General features: G+C 41.4%; 2 protein-coding genes across 3 annotated transcripts; both read right to left on the bottom strand.

Moving 5' to 3' along the window:
* Positions 1–894: 894 nt before the first annotated feature.
* On the bottom strand, positions 895–6,396 carry LOC134092117 (adhesion G protein-coupled receptor E1-like). The gene is made up of 8 exons (XM_062544915.1): positions 6,274–6,396; positions 6,074–6,122; positions 5,609–5,713; positions 4,571–4,711; positions 3,262–3,408; positions 2,411–2,557; positions 1,212–1,358; positions 895–1,070 (listed from the first exon to the last, which is right to left on the bottom strand). The coding sequence occupies exons 1-8, from the start codon at positions 6,394–6,396 to the stop codon at positions 895–897; spliced, it is 1,035 nt and encodes a 344-aa protein (XP_062400899.1).
* Positions 6,397–11,059: 4,663 nt separating this feature from the next.
* LOC134092487 (class I histocompatibility antigen, F10 alpha chain-like) lies at positions 11,060–15,415 on the bottom strand. 2 transcript variants are annotated; one of them, XM_062545374.1, is made up of 6 exons: positions 15,289–15,415; positions 13,798–14,025; positions 13,041–13,319; positions 12,255–12,533; positions 11,617–11,703; positions 11,060–11,414 (listed from the first exon to the last, which is right to left on the bottom strand). In XM_062545374.1, exons 1-6 carry the CDS (start codon positions 15,344–15,346, stop codon positions 11,407–11,409), a joined length of 939 nt encoding a protein of 312 aa, XP_062401358.1. In that variant the 5' UTR covers positions 15,347–15,415; the 3' UTR covers positions 11,060–11,406. The 2 variants fall into 2 exon arrangements, with proteins under 2 accessions (XP_062401358.1, XP_062401359.1); XM_062545375.1 differs by having other exon boundaries at positions 11,617–11,667.
* Between the last annotated feature and the right edge of the window lie 1,526 nt (positions 15,416–16,941).

Raw genomic sequence — 16,941 nt, 5'->3', positions numbered from 1 at the left:
GTCAAACAACATCTGGAAGAATAATCATCAAAGAAATTACAGTGTAAAGCCATTAGTCATGTGAAGATGCAGCAGTGTGTGTGTGTGTGTGTGTGTGTGTGTGTGTGTGAATGGGATGGAACTGAATAGTTGAATAAGAGGCGGTACCCTCATATCATGCCATTGGAGTAATTTCATTACTCATCATTGAGTTCATTTCTTGTCCTGTGGAAGACAATAACAGTTAAATCACCTTATATACGAACTCAGGATATTAGAGTGGTGATACGAGATACAGGGGAGGACACTATGGACATCAGGGTGGGACTTGGGACTTAAGGGAGGACCCTATGGATATCAGGGCGGGACTTGGGACTTAAGGGAGGACACTATGGATATCAGGGCGGGACTTGGTATCTAGGGGAGGAGATTCTGAATATATGGACATGGAGTTGGGATAAGGGGGAGGATTAATCCCCCCCCCCCCCCCCCACACACACACACACAGACACACACACACACACATACACTCTCTCACACACCATTACAGCAAACCCCCAAATACCCCCTCCCCATACACACACACACATTTCATCATCCCACCCACACACAGCATATCTCCTCCCCCCACACACATAGGTACAATCCCCTCCCCACACACACCTTTCATCTGCCATAAAAAAGGGGTGTGTCTTACAGGTCACCTGACACATAAAGGGTGTGTCTTACAGCTCACCTGACAGATGAAGGGGTGTTTCTCCATGCAGCAGGCGTCCCACCACCTGTAGTCCCCTGCAGCCACCTGCACCACCTGGCCACAGTGGTAGTTGCAGCAGTCCCGCGGGTGGTCGTCATGCCAACGCTCATACTCGACCACCCCAGTCTCAACCCACTCCCATGGTGCACTGGGGTTGATCATGCCCAGGCCGTGGGCACGGGGCGGATCTTGGCCGGCAGGGAGCTCAGCAGCTGGGTGACCCGGGTCTGGATGGTACCGTTCAGGATGTGGACCAGCCTGGAGCTTCTCTGACTACAGTACTGCAGGGCCTCCCGCCAAGATAGATTAATATTAACAAACAGCAGGTCTACATCTACAGGGAGGGTTAGCGCACACACACACACACACACACACACACACACACACACACACACACATTTAGCTTGTGATGTCTAGTCATTGCCCCACTGGCTCCAACAACACAGCATGCTATGCACATCAGTATGGGCAATACCTTGACAAGGGTTTGTAGCGTCTGTGATTGTCACTCCAGGAGGCTTCTGGTATCCCTCGTTACAGGCACAGCTAAAGCCTCCATTGGTGTTGCTGCAGAGAGCATTGGGTCCACATGTATAGCTGTCTCTTGCACACTCATCTATATCTGTGAACGACCACAAATGTCCCAATTATGCAGCACTCATGTATGAATCTACGCCAGCGATCTGATATTGCAATATAATAATGCATCAGAAATGTTTGTGTAACACACGGTGTATATCTAAGTCTCATGACTGTAGTACAGCTGTGCTGACATTGGTTTTCATTTTGAGCAATTGTAATACAAAATTGTGTCATATAAACTGCATATTGAATTATTCATTTTGAAACCGTACCATCACAGTCTCAATTCCATGTCAGTCCTTAAAGGTATACTATGCAACGTTTTTCAGTTAATCAATTCGTTCCATACTGTTAAATATGATTAAATGAGTCATTACCGGTCGAACTGTGTTTTTTTTGGCCGCTCTAGTGGTCTGTAGCGGTAGAACCACACTTGCAACTTCAGGAGACACACGGGCACGCACCCATGCTCTACTCCAGGAAGTGTCATGTAAAGTCTCATGAAAAGGCACGGCAGACTGACCGATTGAGGAGTGTTGTCAAATATACACGCTAAAGCTGTAGGGGAAGCTCTGCAGAGAAATATGCAAGCATAAAACGAGCGAAAATTAAAAGTGAAAGCGAAACCGGCGATGAAATCGCCAATCCTGCATAGTATACCTTTAATAGAAGACAATGACCTGCACTACAGAATCAAAGGTTGAAACATCATAAACTCAATTTGGATGGGTGAGGGGAGTTCCTGTTACCTACACAGATTGCTGTTGGTAGAGGCCCTGCAGGATTCTCATAACCATGTTTAAAGCATTAATTGTGGTTAACAAATGGCAGTTTGGATACGTATACAGATTGGCTCTCAATGTCAGCCATTTGGGCTGTAAAACAATGAAACTCAGAACTCCAACGATCAACGTTATCGAGCTCTTGAGGGGGTGCTCGACTCATCATCATGGTGAAGAAGACCCTGGTTTCAAATTAGACTTAAGCAGCTTAGTTTAAGAGGAATTCATACTCAAATTCTTTGCCATGTCTAGTCATTGCCTCGTCTCATAGAACACAGCACGTTGTGTAATCTGTTTGTATGGGAAGTACCTTGGCAAGGGTTTGCAGCGTTGGTGATTGTCACTCCAGGAGGCTTCTGGTATCCCTCGTTACAGGCACAGCTAAAGCTCCCATTGGTGTTGCTGCAGAGAGCATTGGGTCCACATGTAGAACTGTCTCTTGCACACTCATCTATATCTGTGAACGACCACAAATGTCCCAATTACGCAACACTCATGTATGAATCTACGCCAGCGATCTGATCAGTCCACGGCTGAAGTGCCCTTGAGCAAGGCACCTAACCCCTCACTGCTCCTCGAGCGCCGCTGGTTGGGCAGGCAGCTCACTGCTCTGGGTTGTGTGATTCACCTCACTGTGTGTTCACTGTGTGCTGTGTGTTCACTAATTTGGTTAAATTGGGTTACATGCAGAGAACTGAATTTCCCTCACGGGATCAAAAAAGTATATATTCTATTCTATTCTATTCTGATAATGTAATAATTTATCAGAAATGCATGCATAACATACTATTGTGTATATAAATCTCATGACTGTATTACAGAAGTGCTGACAGTTTTTTTCATTTTGAGTAATTGTATACAATTGTGTCATATACACTGTTTATTGAGTGATTTATTTTCAAAACGTACCCTACCGCAGTCTCAATTCCATGTCAGTCCTAAATAGAAGACAATGACTTGCACTACAGAATTGATGATTGAACCATGAACTCAATTTGTGTGTGTGTGTGTGGGGGGGGGGGATTGTTCCTGTTACCTACAAACCCATAGGAGTTTTGTGTTGGTAGAGGCCCTGCAGGAATCTCAGAACCATATTTTAAGCATTAATGGCGTTTACAAACGGAGGTTCGGAAGGAGCATGACGGAATTTGTGGGAAGTACCTTGGCAAGGGTTTGTAGCATCTGTGATTGTTACTCCAGGAGGCTTCTGGTATCCCTCGTTACAGGCACAGCTAAAGCTCCCATTGGTGTTGCTGCAGAGAGCATTGGGTCCACATGTAGAACTGTCTCCTTCACACTCATCTATATCTGTGAACGACCACAAATGTCCCAATTATGCAGCACTCATGTATGAATCTACGCCAGCGATCTGATATTGTAATATAACAATCAGAAATCTATATGCACAACATTCTACGGTGTATATCTAAGTCTCATGAGTACAGTAGTGCTCACATTGTTTTTGTCATTTTGAGTAATATACAGTTGTGTCATACCATCACAGTCTCAATTCCATATCAGTCCTAAATAGAAGACAATGACTTGCACTACAGAATCAAAGGTTGAACCATTAAAGTGTAACTGCCCCCTAAAATATGTTTTTTGAGCTGTTGATTGATTGAAAATACTCATAAGTGGTGAACTACACTATTACCAGGGTTAATATTGACAAAAAATGCGTTTCCCGAGGAAACTAACATTTCGTATGATTTTGTATTGGAGATATAGCTCTCCGCGCCCTCTACAGGTTGAAACATGCCATGGCATTTTGGTCCAAAATGCTATTGGAATGCTGACGAAGTCCTGCACTTCTCGTCCAACACTATGTCACCGGGTCATTACAAATTAGGAATGAAATGCCCCAACACCAGCTGCCCTGATTAGCCTACCTGTAATAAGTCATCATGTCTGCAGCACCCATTCCCAGATTGACACGAAATCACCATGGTTGATTGGTTGCAGCAGTGCTGCATACCCTCTCCAAATTTCAGAACGTCTCGCCCATTTTGAAAGCCTCTTTCAGAAATGTGAAGTGGGTGGAGTTATGGGGTGAAGTGACACTTTAACTAAATTTGGGTTGGTAGGAGAGGGGGGCATATGTTACCTACACACCCATAGGAGTTTCCTGTGGGTAGAGGCCCTTCAGGAATCTCATAACCATATCTTAAGCATTAATGTGGTTAAAATGCGGTTTGTATACGTTTACAGATTGGCCCTGGATACTTTCAGGGCACTGTCAGTCATTTGGGCTAAGAGCTGAAGACAGTGAAGCTCAGTACTCCTACGATCAATGTCATCTATCTCTTGAGGTTGTGCTCGACTCATCGTCATGGTGAAAGACAGCCTGGGTCCAAATTAGACTTCTGCAGTTGAGTTTAAGTAGAATTCCATGCTCAGATTAATGTAGTCATCATTGGCCCGTCTCAAAGAACACGAGCATGTTGTGTAAATCTGTTTGTATATGAAGTACCTTGGCAAGGGTTTCTAGCATCTGCGATTGTTACTCCAGGAGGCTTCTGGTATCCCTCGTTACAGGCACAGCTAAAGCTCCCATGGGTGTTGCTGCAGACAGCATTGGGTCCACACAAAGCATGGTCTCCTGCACACACATCTATATATGTGCAACCACAAATGTCCCAATTAGCATATTTGGTATTCATACACACTGGTGAACAGTTTGTAGCCTACTTCCATGTTACGAAACAATAACACATTTTTCATTTTCAAATAATGTCATCTTGATCTCTCATGAAACTAGTCTTCTTTAGGCTACTTGAGGATATTAGACTTATAATCCTGGGCTACATTATTGCATGCCACATGCCAGATGTCATAAAAATTAATCCATGGAAGAAAATATGTGATGAGCATATGACCACCCGATGGAGCGTCTAAAATCTTATTGAGGGTAGGCCTATTGTTCTTCTTATATGAGGTTACCTATGACAATTAGACTGAATGCATGCTTAGATGGTTAGGCTATTACCTCCGCCAAGGAGGTTATGTTTTCATCGGGGACCGTTTGTCTGTCTGTCTGTTAAGATAACTCAAAAAGTGATGGATGGATTTCAATTAAATTTTAAAGGAATAGTTTGGTATTTTACTCTTTAAGCCCGTTTTCTGTATTGCCAAGCATGACAATGAGTGTTTGACACCGACATCTCGACGATTGAGCCTGTTTGTGGATTTTGTCAGCTTTAGAATGGAGCTCTGTAGGCCTATGGCTTTAACATTGCTCGCTTTGTGCATGGACTATTCTGTCCTTAAAACACCCCTAAACGTTACTGGTTACTGGTCTTCAACGATCTTCTATAGAAAGTTTCGCAGTGATATTCAAATTCTGTTGTGTTATATTAGGCGCACACGGTTGTGAGGTAGGCCTATCTGAAAAAGTACTTTCGAAAAATCCCTGTTAAAAGATGACAGAAGCTGTATTTCGCTGCTAAACTCTTCTGATCTATGCCTAAAATTGCACTGAAGTGGAGTTTACTGCAGCTGTGATACTGACCGGTGGTGGGGGGCGGTTGTAGCAGTGTAAGGTCGTATTTCCCCTTGTAGCCCATGCTGTAATTTTTGATACGGCCGGCGTCCCATTTCACCATTACCCGGCCATCTGAATTGAGAGAAAGTGGAATAGTGTATTATGTCAAATATTTATATATGTGGTTTAATGTTCTGCATTTCACTTTGACACTAAAAGTGTGCTCCTGCGTTGTGACCCTGTATGATATCTGAACTGTTCAACATGGAAGAATGACAGTCATGGGAGACAGAGTAGGGGTGGTGGAATATCCCTTTAACAACCTTTCTGTAACTATGAAATTAGAAACGAAATACGTTTATCCTGCACCAATGCATGACCTAACCTTTTTTAATCTTATTAATTTTATTCATTAGACCTAACTGATTCTTTTGATGAATCTAAAAACTAAAATTATCATCGCATTTCTCATAGGGCCACATGTGTCCTTACATGAGTTCACCTCCTTCACCACAGTGCCTGGACCAGGTGGGTTGCCATCCTGAAATATGGGACAAACACACACAATGTACACATCATATTTCATCATCATCATGTATCACAATCATTTAGACAAGACGTGTGAACAGATAAGAATCTTCAGATATGAACTGCAATCGAATCTTTATCCACCGACAGTACAGATGAAGTACCTCGAATCCCCATGCCCAGTCCTGACCTCTAAGGACCCTGGTGCCGACCGTCATGAAGGAGGCCAGCTCTGGGCCTGATAAGGTGCTGGCGCCTGCAGGGCGAGAGACAGCAGCAACATTCATCAGTAAACCTTATCATAAATAGTCCGAATAAATGTACCTTTTTTCCATTTATTATGACCACTAATAATTAATGCTATCAGTCCAGACCAGTCGGAGATTCCGGTGAGCACCCTGCGCGTCTGCCATCTGAAGACAAATAGAAGAGCAAAAGTTGCGTGCTTTCATTTGCCAATGTCTTGTGGCAAGAGGGTGTGAAGCGCACCTAATTTGACATATTGAATCACTATTTCATTTGGCTCACACAACTAAGAGCCACCAAAGGCTAATCAGAATTCAGAAGCAAAAGCAGCTTTGTGCCTCTATCTTGTAATGTACAGGTTTAAAATTGCATCCAAATGCTGAATCACAGCCACAGTCTTTGCATAGGCCTACATGCCATGTTTTTGCAATTCTGTCCACAGGGGATTCTCCAACTGACACATTTCAGTAGCTGTTTGGAACTTATCACTGATTCTTTACGTGGGCAAATACATTCTGTGCATCAAATTCAAGAACAGCTAGTGTGCAGTTTACATTCACACACACAAGTATGAGAACAAACACATATCGCAAATGCACACTCATATACACACAGGCACTATGGTAGTGTATTGAGAGAATGTGCAGGACTGAGCGGAGGTCATATTTTGTACTGTTATGTCTAGTGTATTGGAGGCGTTACTCCTATAACTCAGCTGTAGTTACAGAGGAGCTGACACTTCAAATGCAGGCACATTGTGTTGTAAATTACAAATTAAACGGTGTCAAACACACAGGAACAGAAAACTGAACACATGTGCAACAGAAGGAGGAGGTTATACGTTAACTCCAGCTGCAATGTCAGTCATCCTCACTTGCAAACACGATAATCTATTTACTGTCCAACAACAGCAGGACAATTATGGGAAGATAATCGCTCGGATTCTCATTATTAGGCCACCCGAAAATAGGATCTGTCAATCACTGGAGGTATTTTGATATTATATTTTGTTTGCTACTGCGTAGGCCTTCTTGGTTTTGATCCTAATGATCTCTGAAATGTCAACTGAAATGTATTGAAACTGGCATGCCACCAGACGTTTGGCTTTGATGTAATAAAGTCTCCACTCCTGTAGCCTAAATTCACATTATGCAACATCCACCATTAAAGGTTTTAAAAGTCAGAAAGGGGCACCATTTGTTAATCACACTTTACATTGATATATAAATCAGCTTGAACATTGTCGCATCAACACTGTATTTGTAGCATAAACGTTCGAATAAAACATTATGGATGTGACATGGCCATGGAACTTGCTTGGGACTTAAAAAAGAGCCTTACAAATTGAGGGAGCTCTGCTCTAAAGGCAAGCTGAACATACATATTGCTCTACCATTCCCTTGTCAATCTGGAATTCGTGAAATTATAACAATTGGAAACTTGAGTTAATTTACCATTTTAAATATTGCCATGTGAAAAATGTTGTTTCTATTCAGTGAAGAGTTACCTAATGTTATACATTATACAATCTATCTATACAAGAGTGACTGCCAAATATAAAGACTCACCAGCGGTAGATACGGCAAGAAGACTGAAAAAAAGTATGAGTTGAACAACAAACCCCATAGTTTTAACAGCCTGATGGGCCTGACAGCTGTCTTGCCCTTGAGTTTATTTGCTGGTACTGTCAGTGAGTATAGGCACTGGCTTGTATTCTGTACTGAACATATCAAAACACAGCTCCACAGAAACTTCCCACTTCCTGAACAGCTCTGGTTATGGAAGTAAATTCCCTATTCAATTCCTCGGCTGTGGAAAAGCCCAGATGACAAATTGACTGTACACTCCCCCAGTCAAAACCCATCAAAACCAGTGCTACTGATATTTCTATCCCCATTTGGCAGAGGTTGAAAACTCCAGCTTCAGAGAGTAAAAGTCTGATCATGTATTGGTTCAATGTGCACTTAGCACAGGCGATCTCATCAATTAGCTGCTCTTCCTAGCTGAAGAGTTGTGCTAATTAGAATCAGCTGGTTTAAATTAATGGTTGGTAAAGATATGTGGTGGTAGGACTTTTACAAACGGGATTTTGCCATTTGGCAGCTTCTCCCCCACATCCACATCATCCCACAACTCCTCTCCACCTCTTCCAGGTGATCACCACTGCCTCAGGATAGAAACCTCTAGCATGATACACCACTGAAGAATGGGAGGCTCAAGTACATCTGGAGGATCTGGGGAATTAAGGAGATGAAAGAGAGATTCAAATCCACATAAAAAAACTACTCTTTGTATTTTTAAAGTTGAGCATATAACAGAAGTATTTTAAAAATGAAATTGACAGATAAGGACATGAGCTGTGTACAATGTAGGCTACAATGCAACAAAAGGGCAGACTTGGTTTCAATATTTTTACATGTTTTATAACTACACAAAGGCATACTCAGAAAGCAGACCAGGCATGCAAATTTTGCAGACCCAAGTTTTGAATATTTGCTAACTTTAGCCAGAATATCTGTAGCTATTTCCTATAGGCCTACATAATGCACACATTTGTGCTCATATGGTTACGGTTGTCATGTGCTCTATCCATATGGAATGATGCATGAAAACAGGAAAAACATGTTCGACATTAAAGACGTTTACTAGCACCTTCGGTGTTCACTCGACATTGGAAAGTTTGTATTCTATCGTAGGGACCAAATGTGCAGGACAGGAGAAATCAGTTCCTGCCATTTTATTATGTACAAATCAAGGGCTGAGAAACAAAGTAGTGGCATTTCACCAACTTTACAGGAGAGGCAAAAAAATCTAACTGTTTCTATATGTTCACAGTTAAAGACCTTTGGTTTTTGTTCAATAACTTTATATTTATAAATATTTTACTTCTATAATTTTGTCAGCTAGAAAGAGCTCATCAAGAGCTTTCAGGTGATAACTCAATTTGACCAAAATGTCACTTACGCCCCTTTGGTTCTCAGCCATCGAAATGAACACATTATGTGTTTTTTATGTTTTCTTTTTATAAATAATGTCAAACAGTACTATTTTCTGTTTTAGTGTGTCATTCTATCAAATGCTGTTGAGGATTGAATACATTACAACCATAATTAGCCTATAACATACATGTGTGCATAGGTACTACACACAGAAGTACAGATATTCATATTCAAAGTTTAGCAAATATTCAAAAACTTGGATCTGCAACATTTGCATGGCTTTGCAATTCCATGGCCGGCTCTATTGACTACCTTTCACTGCAGTTGGTTTTCAAAACCATTGCAATATTTTAGGCTGTGGTGCTCTTGTGGTCAAATAAATCACACAATTCTGAGCTCTAATAGAGCTCTTCATGCCAAAACCCACAATGTTTCTAAACTGTGAAAGCACAGTAAGCTGTGAAAGGTAGTCAATAGAGCCGGCCATGGATAGCAAAGCCATGCAAATGTTGCAGATCCAAGTTTTTGAATATTTGCCAAACTTTGAATGGGTAGAATTTTTAGAGGTGATATTTGCACTTACTTTGAACTTAAAAACAATAAAAGCTCTTGCTACAATCAAAACTCAGCAAGAGGACAATAAGAAATCAGGCAATGTCTTCCAGGTCCATCCACCAAGAAAGTCTCCCTGGAAGAGCTATCTGTTACCCCCTGCTGGTCAGATAGCCTCATGACAGCATATCTATGTTCATGTCCCCAGTGTGCCTCAAGCTCTCAGTCAGGACCATAAGCTGAAGTAACATGTGACTGGAAAAAAACCCCAGTAGTGAACAGTACTACTTTCATGTCATCCTCTTCTTTATAGCTCTTAATTGTATTTTTATCAACTTTATTCCTGCTTGATAACACCAGTGAAAAGGTTCTTCTCAAAATCCATTTCATTAGAAATATAAATGTGTGTTCATGTCTTGTAATCAGTTTGACATTTGCATTATGATGGATGATGGAAAGAGAGACTATGATGAAACATAATCCAAGGCAGAAACATTTTTGTTTGTAAAAATCAGAACATAGCAAATACACAAAGATATATGTATCGAGGTGGCCCATTTCAGCAAATGTCATTAAAAACATTAGGAGAAATCCTGCAAGTCATCATTGTAATAAGAAACTTTATCAATATAGTGACTTATCTAAAAATAATGGAGTTAAGGTATCTTGACATCTATGATCGAAATTTGAGAAAGTTTTTCCTCAATATAAAAAAATATATTATCTCCAAATAGACCGTTTTTTTCTCAGGACACTAACTGTGTTGAAGAGAAAGTTTCTGTAAAAGAATGTATGCAACATGATGATGTATGCCATAAAGCAACCCATACAATGCAGTGAAAGGGTTAATAATCTGAACAAAAAAAATCAATAAACTAAAAAAGAAGATCTCTCCAGCTCTATGCAACATACAGTGCAATACTGTAGAGAATTGAACATCTTAATGTATGCAACATACATCTGGCATCTATGCAACATACAATGCAATGAAAACATCTTGACTGAACATCTCAACTTTACATTTATGCATGCAACATACAATGCAATAAAAGGTTAATAAACTGACCAACAACAATCCTCCTAAAACAACTGAATCTCTCCAGCAACATACAATGCAATGAGAAATGAACATCTTAAATGTAATACGTATGCAGCATACATACAATGCAATGAGAATTGAACATCTTAATTCTTTCACACAAATATATGGGCATTTGTGGGCGTTTTTGATTGGTAACCTATGCGTAACCAGGCACGCCATGTTTTTGGAGGTGCAAACAAATACATCACCATGGAAATCACATAGGAAATTCAATATTGTTTGCACCTCCAAGTGGTCTGTGATGTAAGTTTGTGTGAAAGAACACTTTTTAAATGTTAATACATGTATGGCTTTACATGTAATATACAATGGAACTGCAACTTGTATGCATTTGAACATCTTAACATCTTTAGCACCTGCAACATACAATGCAACTCAAAACTGATGGATATCGTTTGAAAGGGAGCCAATATGGCTTGACCTGTAGATGATGTATCTCAAATTCCATGGGAATTGGATCAATGGTCTAGGAAGAGAAAGATTAGTTTAAATTTGAATTATTTTTTTTTTTTACATTTTTCAAAGATTCCATACAGTTCCGCAGAGCAAAAATGTAAATGTGCTTATCATAGCGCCTCCTATGGGCTATGGTGGACATAAGGTGAAAATTTGGTGTCTGAAGCATGAATAGGAGAAAAATAGTGTATGATGACACAAAGGCAACTCACCTTTCTTCTTCCTCCAAACACAGACTATAGTCACAACCACTCCAAGAAGAGCTGCAATAACACACCCAACAATAATGCCTAGATGTTCTGTAGGAAACAAATGAGTAATATAACTATACACATACAAGCAAAATATTCAATGGGCCTTTAGACCATCAATAACATGCACAAATATATTTTATATTTGAATGATCTAACATTCATATTTATCATCCTCCATTTGTGGTGATGTGGTGCTGGTGGTATTGATTTGGAGACAAATATATCAAAAGAGCAGTAATATTTATAATGCTTTTAAGAGTAACATCATCTTTGATCATAAGGATTTTACAACAGAACTATTCAGTGCAACTTCAGGTTTCAAAAAAGTAAAAAAAAAAAAAAAAAAAAGAGTGTTTGAATGAGAATTGAACATCTTAATTCTTTCACAGAAACATATGGGCATTTGTGGGCGTTTTTGAGCGGTAACCTATGGTGACCAGGTCCAAGCTCTGTTGAGCTTGAATGACCTTACCATTGACCTCATACATATTAATGATGTGTGTGTGTGTGTGTGTGTGTGTGTGTGTGTGTGTGTGTGTGTGTGTGTGTGTGTGTGTGTGTGTGTGTGTGTGTGTGTTGTGCTTGAATGACCTTACCATTGACCTCAGCGAGGGTCCTGCTGATTGGCTCTCCACTCTGGTGTGCCACCTCACAGGTGAACTTGAACTTCTTCCTCTCCTCAGGTGACACTGTGAGCACGACTCTCTTCTGGAAGGTTTCATCTTCATTAGGCAGCGTCTCCCCCACGTCCACGTCCTCCTGCATCTCCGCTCCATCTCTCTTCCAGGTGATATTAACAGCCTCAGGGTAGAAACCTGTGGCATGGCACACCGCTGAAGAGGAGTTGCTCAAATACACAGAGACATCTGGAGTAACTGGGGAATTCAGGAGAGGAAAGAGACATTCACTTAATACTTTCTACTTTCCCCAAGTTCAAATCTGCTCAAAACAATGGCCACTGGGGGAGAGTTCCCCTGGAGAACTGGGGGGGGGGGGGGGGGACGAAATATTCAGAGGAAGAAAATGAAAACTATACAGATGAACACAGTCAGGTAGAGAAACGATGTCAAGACACGCCAATGATAACGCACGGCAAAGTAGACAGGCATTGAGAGATGGAAAACATTGAGGGTATCAAAAGCTGCCATCAAAATAAATACATAACAGGGCATATCATCTAAAAATGAAAACACTAACTATTTTATTAAATATTTTTTTGTGATAAAATGTTTATTACATATTTGATTAACTAACATATTAACTAGTTATTGCAACAGCAATATCAACATCCTTGCAACATCCTGAGTCCCTCAATCATCAGAGTAATGCAGTCCGGTGTAGGGTCTCTGCTGTTGAGTGTTGAGTATGCTGTGCTCCAGTACCTTTCCTCCACAGGACACGATCTCCATACTGGACATATTTCTTCAGCCTGTCAGTGCATTCGTGGGTAAGGAAGCGTTCGAGTCTTGCAAGGTCAGCACTGTTGTTGTTCCACTTATTCATGGTTGGTACGGTCTCTGCCACACAAGCCGTCCATCTCATCTGCCTCTTAGTCAGTCTGAGGACAACCTGACCGTCATAATTATACTGGTCATAGCAGTCTGTGATTCCAGTTTCGTCATCCCACATACAGCCACACATTCTCTGGATTGTATGAACTCCTGAGAAAAATTAATACATGGGTTTAACGTTTCTGTATTATGTAAAAGCAAATGGGCTTGATGTGACTGTACATGTAAATATAAACAAAAACATTTTTGTCCAGATGTGGACTATATAATATAGCTTTCACTTAACATTACAAGGGGAACCATTCACGTAGGGGGGTTGTTGATGCTTATTTCACACGTTTCAATCTATGTAATCTTACAGATAATAGATATGTTGTTCTATGCATTCCTCTACATGATTGCTTTTGCAACTCTCAGGTCCTTATTGTGATGCCCATAATGCAAGGTGTGTGTGTGTGGTTCGTTTGATCAGTGTGATTGCTTCGTACCGTACCCGGGCACAGTCAGGTTGGGCTTGTGATCGTGCCTATGCAAGATTCTAGTGTACAGCAGCTCAACCGTGCCTGGTTACAGTTTCATAAGGTAAAACTTTTGTTACACGCTATTTGGAAAAAGTGACACAGCCTACCTCCAGTCACATTGAAGCTCTCCATTACAGTCACAAAATGCTCCATAGTCTTTGAATGCCAGTACTCCTGATCTACTGGGTCCATCCATGTCTGCCTGGGACCATATCTCTGTAGGAGGCTTTCAAAGAAATCCATGTCCATACCATTCAGCTTTTCAACACTTACGATCTTGGAAATGTTTGAGACTCCAGATGTAGCTGTGTAGAAGTACTGCAGGACGTTGCTCTCTGAAAAACACAGATGAATGAAACGGAATACTGTAAATGAGGTGAAACGGCAAGATGACTGAGAGGGAATGTCTGAACCCCCTGTTGCAGAATGTGTGTGTGTGCGTGCGTGCGTGCGTGCGTGCGTGCGTGCGTGCGTGCGTGCGTGCGTGCGTGCGTGTGAGAGAGAGAACTTAGCATTTGGCTATTCAGATATTGGCACAACTTGTTAGCTTAAACAATATTTAAGAATTCAGTTTTATAATGTTTTCATATGCAATAAGTATCTGGTGTTCAATTTAAAATGTGATGGTATCAGGGGATTCATAATAGGTAGTGGGCCAGATTTGTTCTGGTTGGATTTTTAAAAATGTGTTTTACATTGTTTAACCAAAATCAATTTGACTTGATACATTCTATTCACACACTAATTGCAGGTGTGTTTTTATCAAAATAAATTTGTTTTGCCATTGTAGCCTATTGGTTTGCAATCAGATGCTACTTTATATTAGCTTTGTTGGACAGTGATCTAAATTCCAAATTCAAAATGCTGAAAATGCTGAGGGCTGATGTCAAGACATCATTTAGAAAAACTCAATCATGCATTTTATCCCAACAGGATTGATTATGGCAGTGCATGGGCTTTTCAGGGAGACAGCTAGAATCTAGCCGCATCATCAGTATAGGCCTAGCTTCTTAAAAGTGATGCGTGAGCAGGATAGGCTTATCTCATCTCTGATATCGGTCTCTCCTTTATTTCTCCATCCTTCTATCGTTCCCTCCTCGTTTCCTTTAGAAAAGTAATTAGAAGGAGTGGGTAAGGACCGGAGGAAGGAAGGGAGGGAGGATACACAAACGTACGAATGAGAAGAGTTCCCAGTCTTTGACAGAGGAAGTAGGCTAGCAGATAACAAGCGGAGTGAAACAGTCCGAGAAAGTTAGCAGACAAGAAGGCAGTATGACCGTAATACGGCACTTCTGAAATCCCAAGTCACATGTTTCACGGCGATATAACAGCCACGAAGTGTGCGTTTCCCCACTTCCGTCCGCGCGTCTTCCACTCCTCGTGCAGCTCGTTCACCGGTGAGCGCAATACCAGTGTCCGTCAAACAAGCAGACAGATTCAGTATCAGTTTCACCACATTATGTTCAGGCCTATGCCTTTTTTCAGCTACTTATTAGCCAAGTTAAATTTTGTTTTGAGAAGGCCCAGCCTAGACAAGTCTCGCTTTAGACAAAAAGTGTCTGCCACATAAAATGGTCAGATAGCCTATAAAGACTTACCAACGGTAGATATAGGAAGGCAAGTAAAGAAAAGTGCAAGTTTAGTAACAAATCCCATGGTTTTGATTGTATGTAGATACAGGAGTCCTAAGTAAATCAACAGGCATATTCTCAGCAAGAGGACAACAAGAAAGGTAATGTCTTCCAGGTCCATCCACCAGGAAAGCTATCTATTGCCCTCTGCTGGTCATATAGCCTCATGACAGCATATCTGTGAGCCCTTAGGTTCATGCCCCCAAGTGTAGTGTATTACTATACTGTTAAAACTGGTGCCCCAGTGGTTTCATGTACATGTCCCCAGATGGTAGCGCTATACCTGTCTAGCTGCATTATGTTTTCGTATCGACAGGACTTGGTAACCCCGAGAAACTGAGATCTATGTAAAAACAGGTCAGATGGTGGTGGCGGTGGGGAGGGGGCACAATAGGCGAAGGAACTGACCATTTCACTGCATTATTTACACTACTACACTACTCATATACTGTACATGTGACAAATAAACATCTTTGTATCCTTGTATCCTTGAACCATTGAATGCCCATTTCAAGGTAACTTTGCCCATTTTATGGTCCTCATGGTGCATGATTTTCTTTCTTGCTTTTCATATTTCTCTTCATGAACTCTTCCTTCAGTCCCCCCATATGTCTCTCTGTTCTTGAGCAACTCTTCAGCGGTGTGCCACGCTACAGGTTTCTAGCCTGAGGGAGTGAACATCACTTGGAAGAGAGATGCCGGTCAGGTGATGATGGAGGATGTGGATGTGGGGAGGTGGGGAACACTGCCCAATGGGAATGGGACCTTCCAGAACATTGATTATCACACCTGTAGATGTTAAGTTTAGGCTGTACTGTCCACTGTTGTGCTTCTATGTCCTGCCTGCTATGAAATGCTAGCCTATCTGCTACCGTCTATTATTTATTCGGTTATGAAAAATGCAAGATATGTTTGCATGACTTTCACTTCAATTATGTGTAGCCCACTCACACAAGTGAGGAAAGTCCCAGACTTTCACTTCCCTTAGCCTACGGTATGTGTAGCCCACTCTGTACACAACAGAAGAAAGACCCAGACTTTGGTGTGTAGTCACTGTACACAACAGAAGAAAGACCCTGGCTCACTCTAGCCACAGCTAAGTTCAGCTTTGCTGAAGGGACAAACTTTTGTGTGCATACTGAATCTGCTCATACCATAGACTGTACAGTCATATGTGTCATAGCCTACTGTGTGAGGGCTCTGTGGTTGTGATGATGCTGGAGGCCTATGTGTGTGTGTGTGGGAATGATTTTGTGTTGGACTATAAGAATTTAGAATTTAGCACTTTACAGAACCCAGGGAATTATGAGGCAAGGCCTCCAGTCAAGTTTGAATAAATTGAGGCATAAGGTGCCTGTCATGTAAAGTTTATACGTCCTACCTCGCTCCTCGGGCCTCGATCCTGACTGATCTACATAAAGAATGATGGGGCTGCAACAACGATAGTCTATCCCTTCGTCTATCTTTCTTTATGTAGATCAGTGAGGATCAAGGCCCGAGGAGCGAGGGAGGACATATAAACTTTACATGAGAGGCACCCATTATCTGATTATGCACTCATTTTCATACATTTCAAATATGGAAAACTGAACATTGGCAGGGAGGGCAGCCATGGTTTAA

Source organism: Sardina pilchardus, chromosome 9, assembly GCF_963854185.1.
Source record: "Sardina pilchardus chromosome 9, fSarPil1.1, whole genome shotgun sequence".
Taxonomy (NCBI): domain Eukaryota; kingdom Metazoa; phylum Chordata; class Actinopteri; order Clupeiformes; family Clupeidae; genus Sardina; species Sardina pilchardus.
Note: the sequence above shows the minus strand (reverse complement) of the source record. Positions and strands in the feature narration are given on the sequence as shown.

Coding starts and splice junctions, on each gene's coding strand:
- LOC134092117 (XM_062544915.1), bottom strand. CDS start 6,396: ATGAATGTTGCTGCTGTCTCTCGCCCTGCAGGCGCCAGCACCTTATCA. Junction 6,123..6,273: donor ACTGGGCATGGGGATTCGAG/GTACTTCATCTG, acceptor CCCATATTTCAG/GATGGCAACCCACCTGGTCC. Junction 1,071..1,211: donor CGCTACAAACCCTTGTCAAG/GTATTGCCCATA, acceptor CCCTCCCTGTAG/ATGTAGACCTGCTGTTTGTT.
- LOC134092487 (XM_062545374.1), bottom strand. CDS start 15,346: ATGGGATTTGTTACTAAACTTGCACTTTTCTTTACTTGCCTTCCTATA. Junction 13,320..13,797: donor GAGCTTCAATGTGACTGGAG/GTAGGCTGTGTC, acceptor AATTTTTCTCAG/GAGTTCATACAATCCAGAGA. Junction 12,534..13,040: donor TCGTGTCCTGTGGAGGAAAG/GTACTGGAGCAC, acceptor TGAATTCCCCAG/TTACTCCAGATGTCTCTGTG.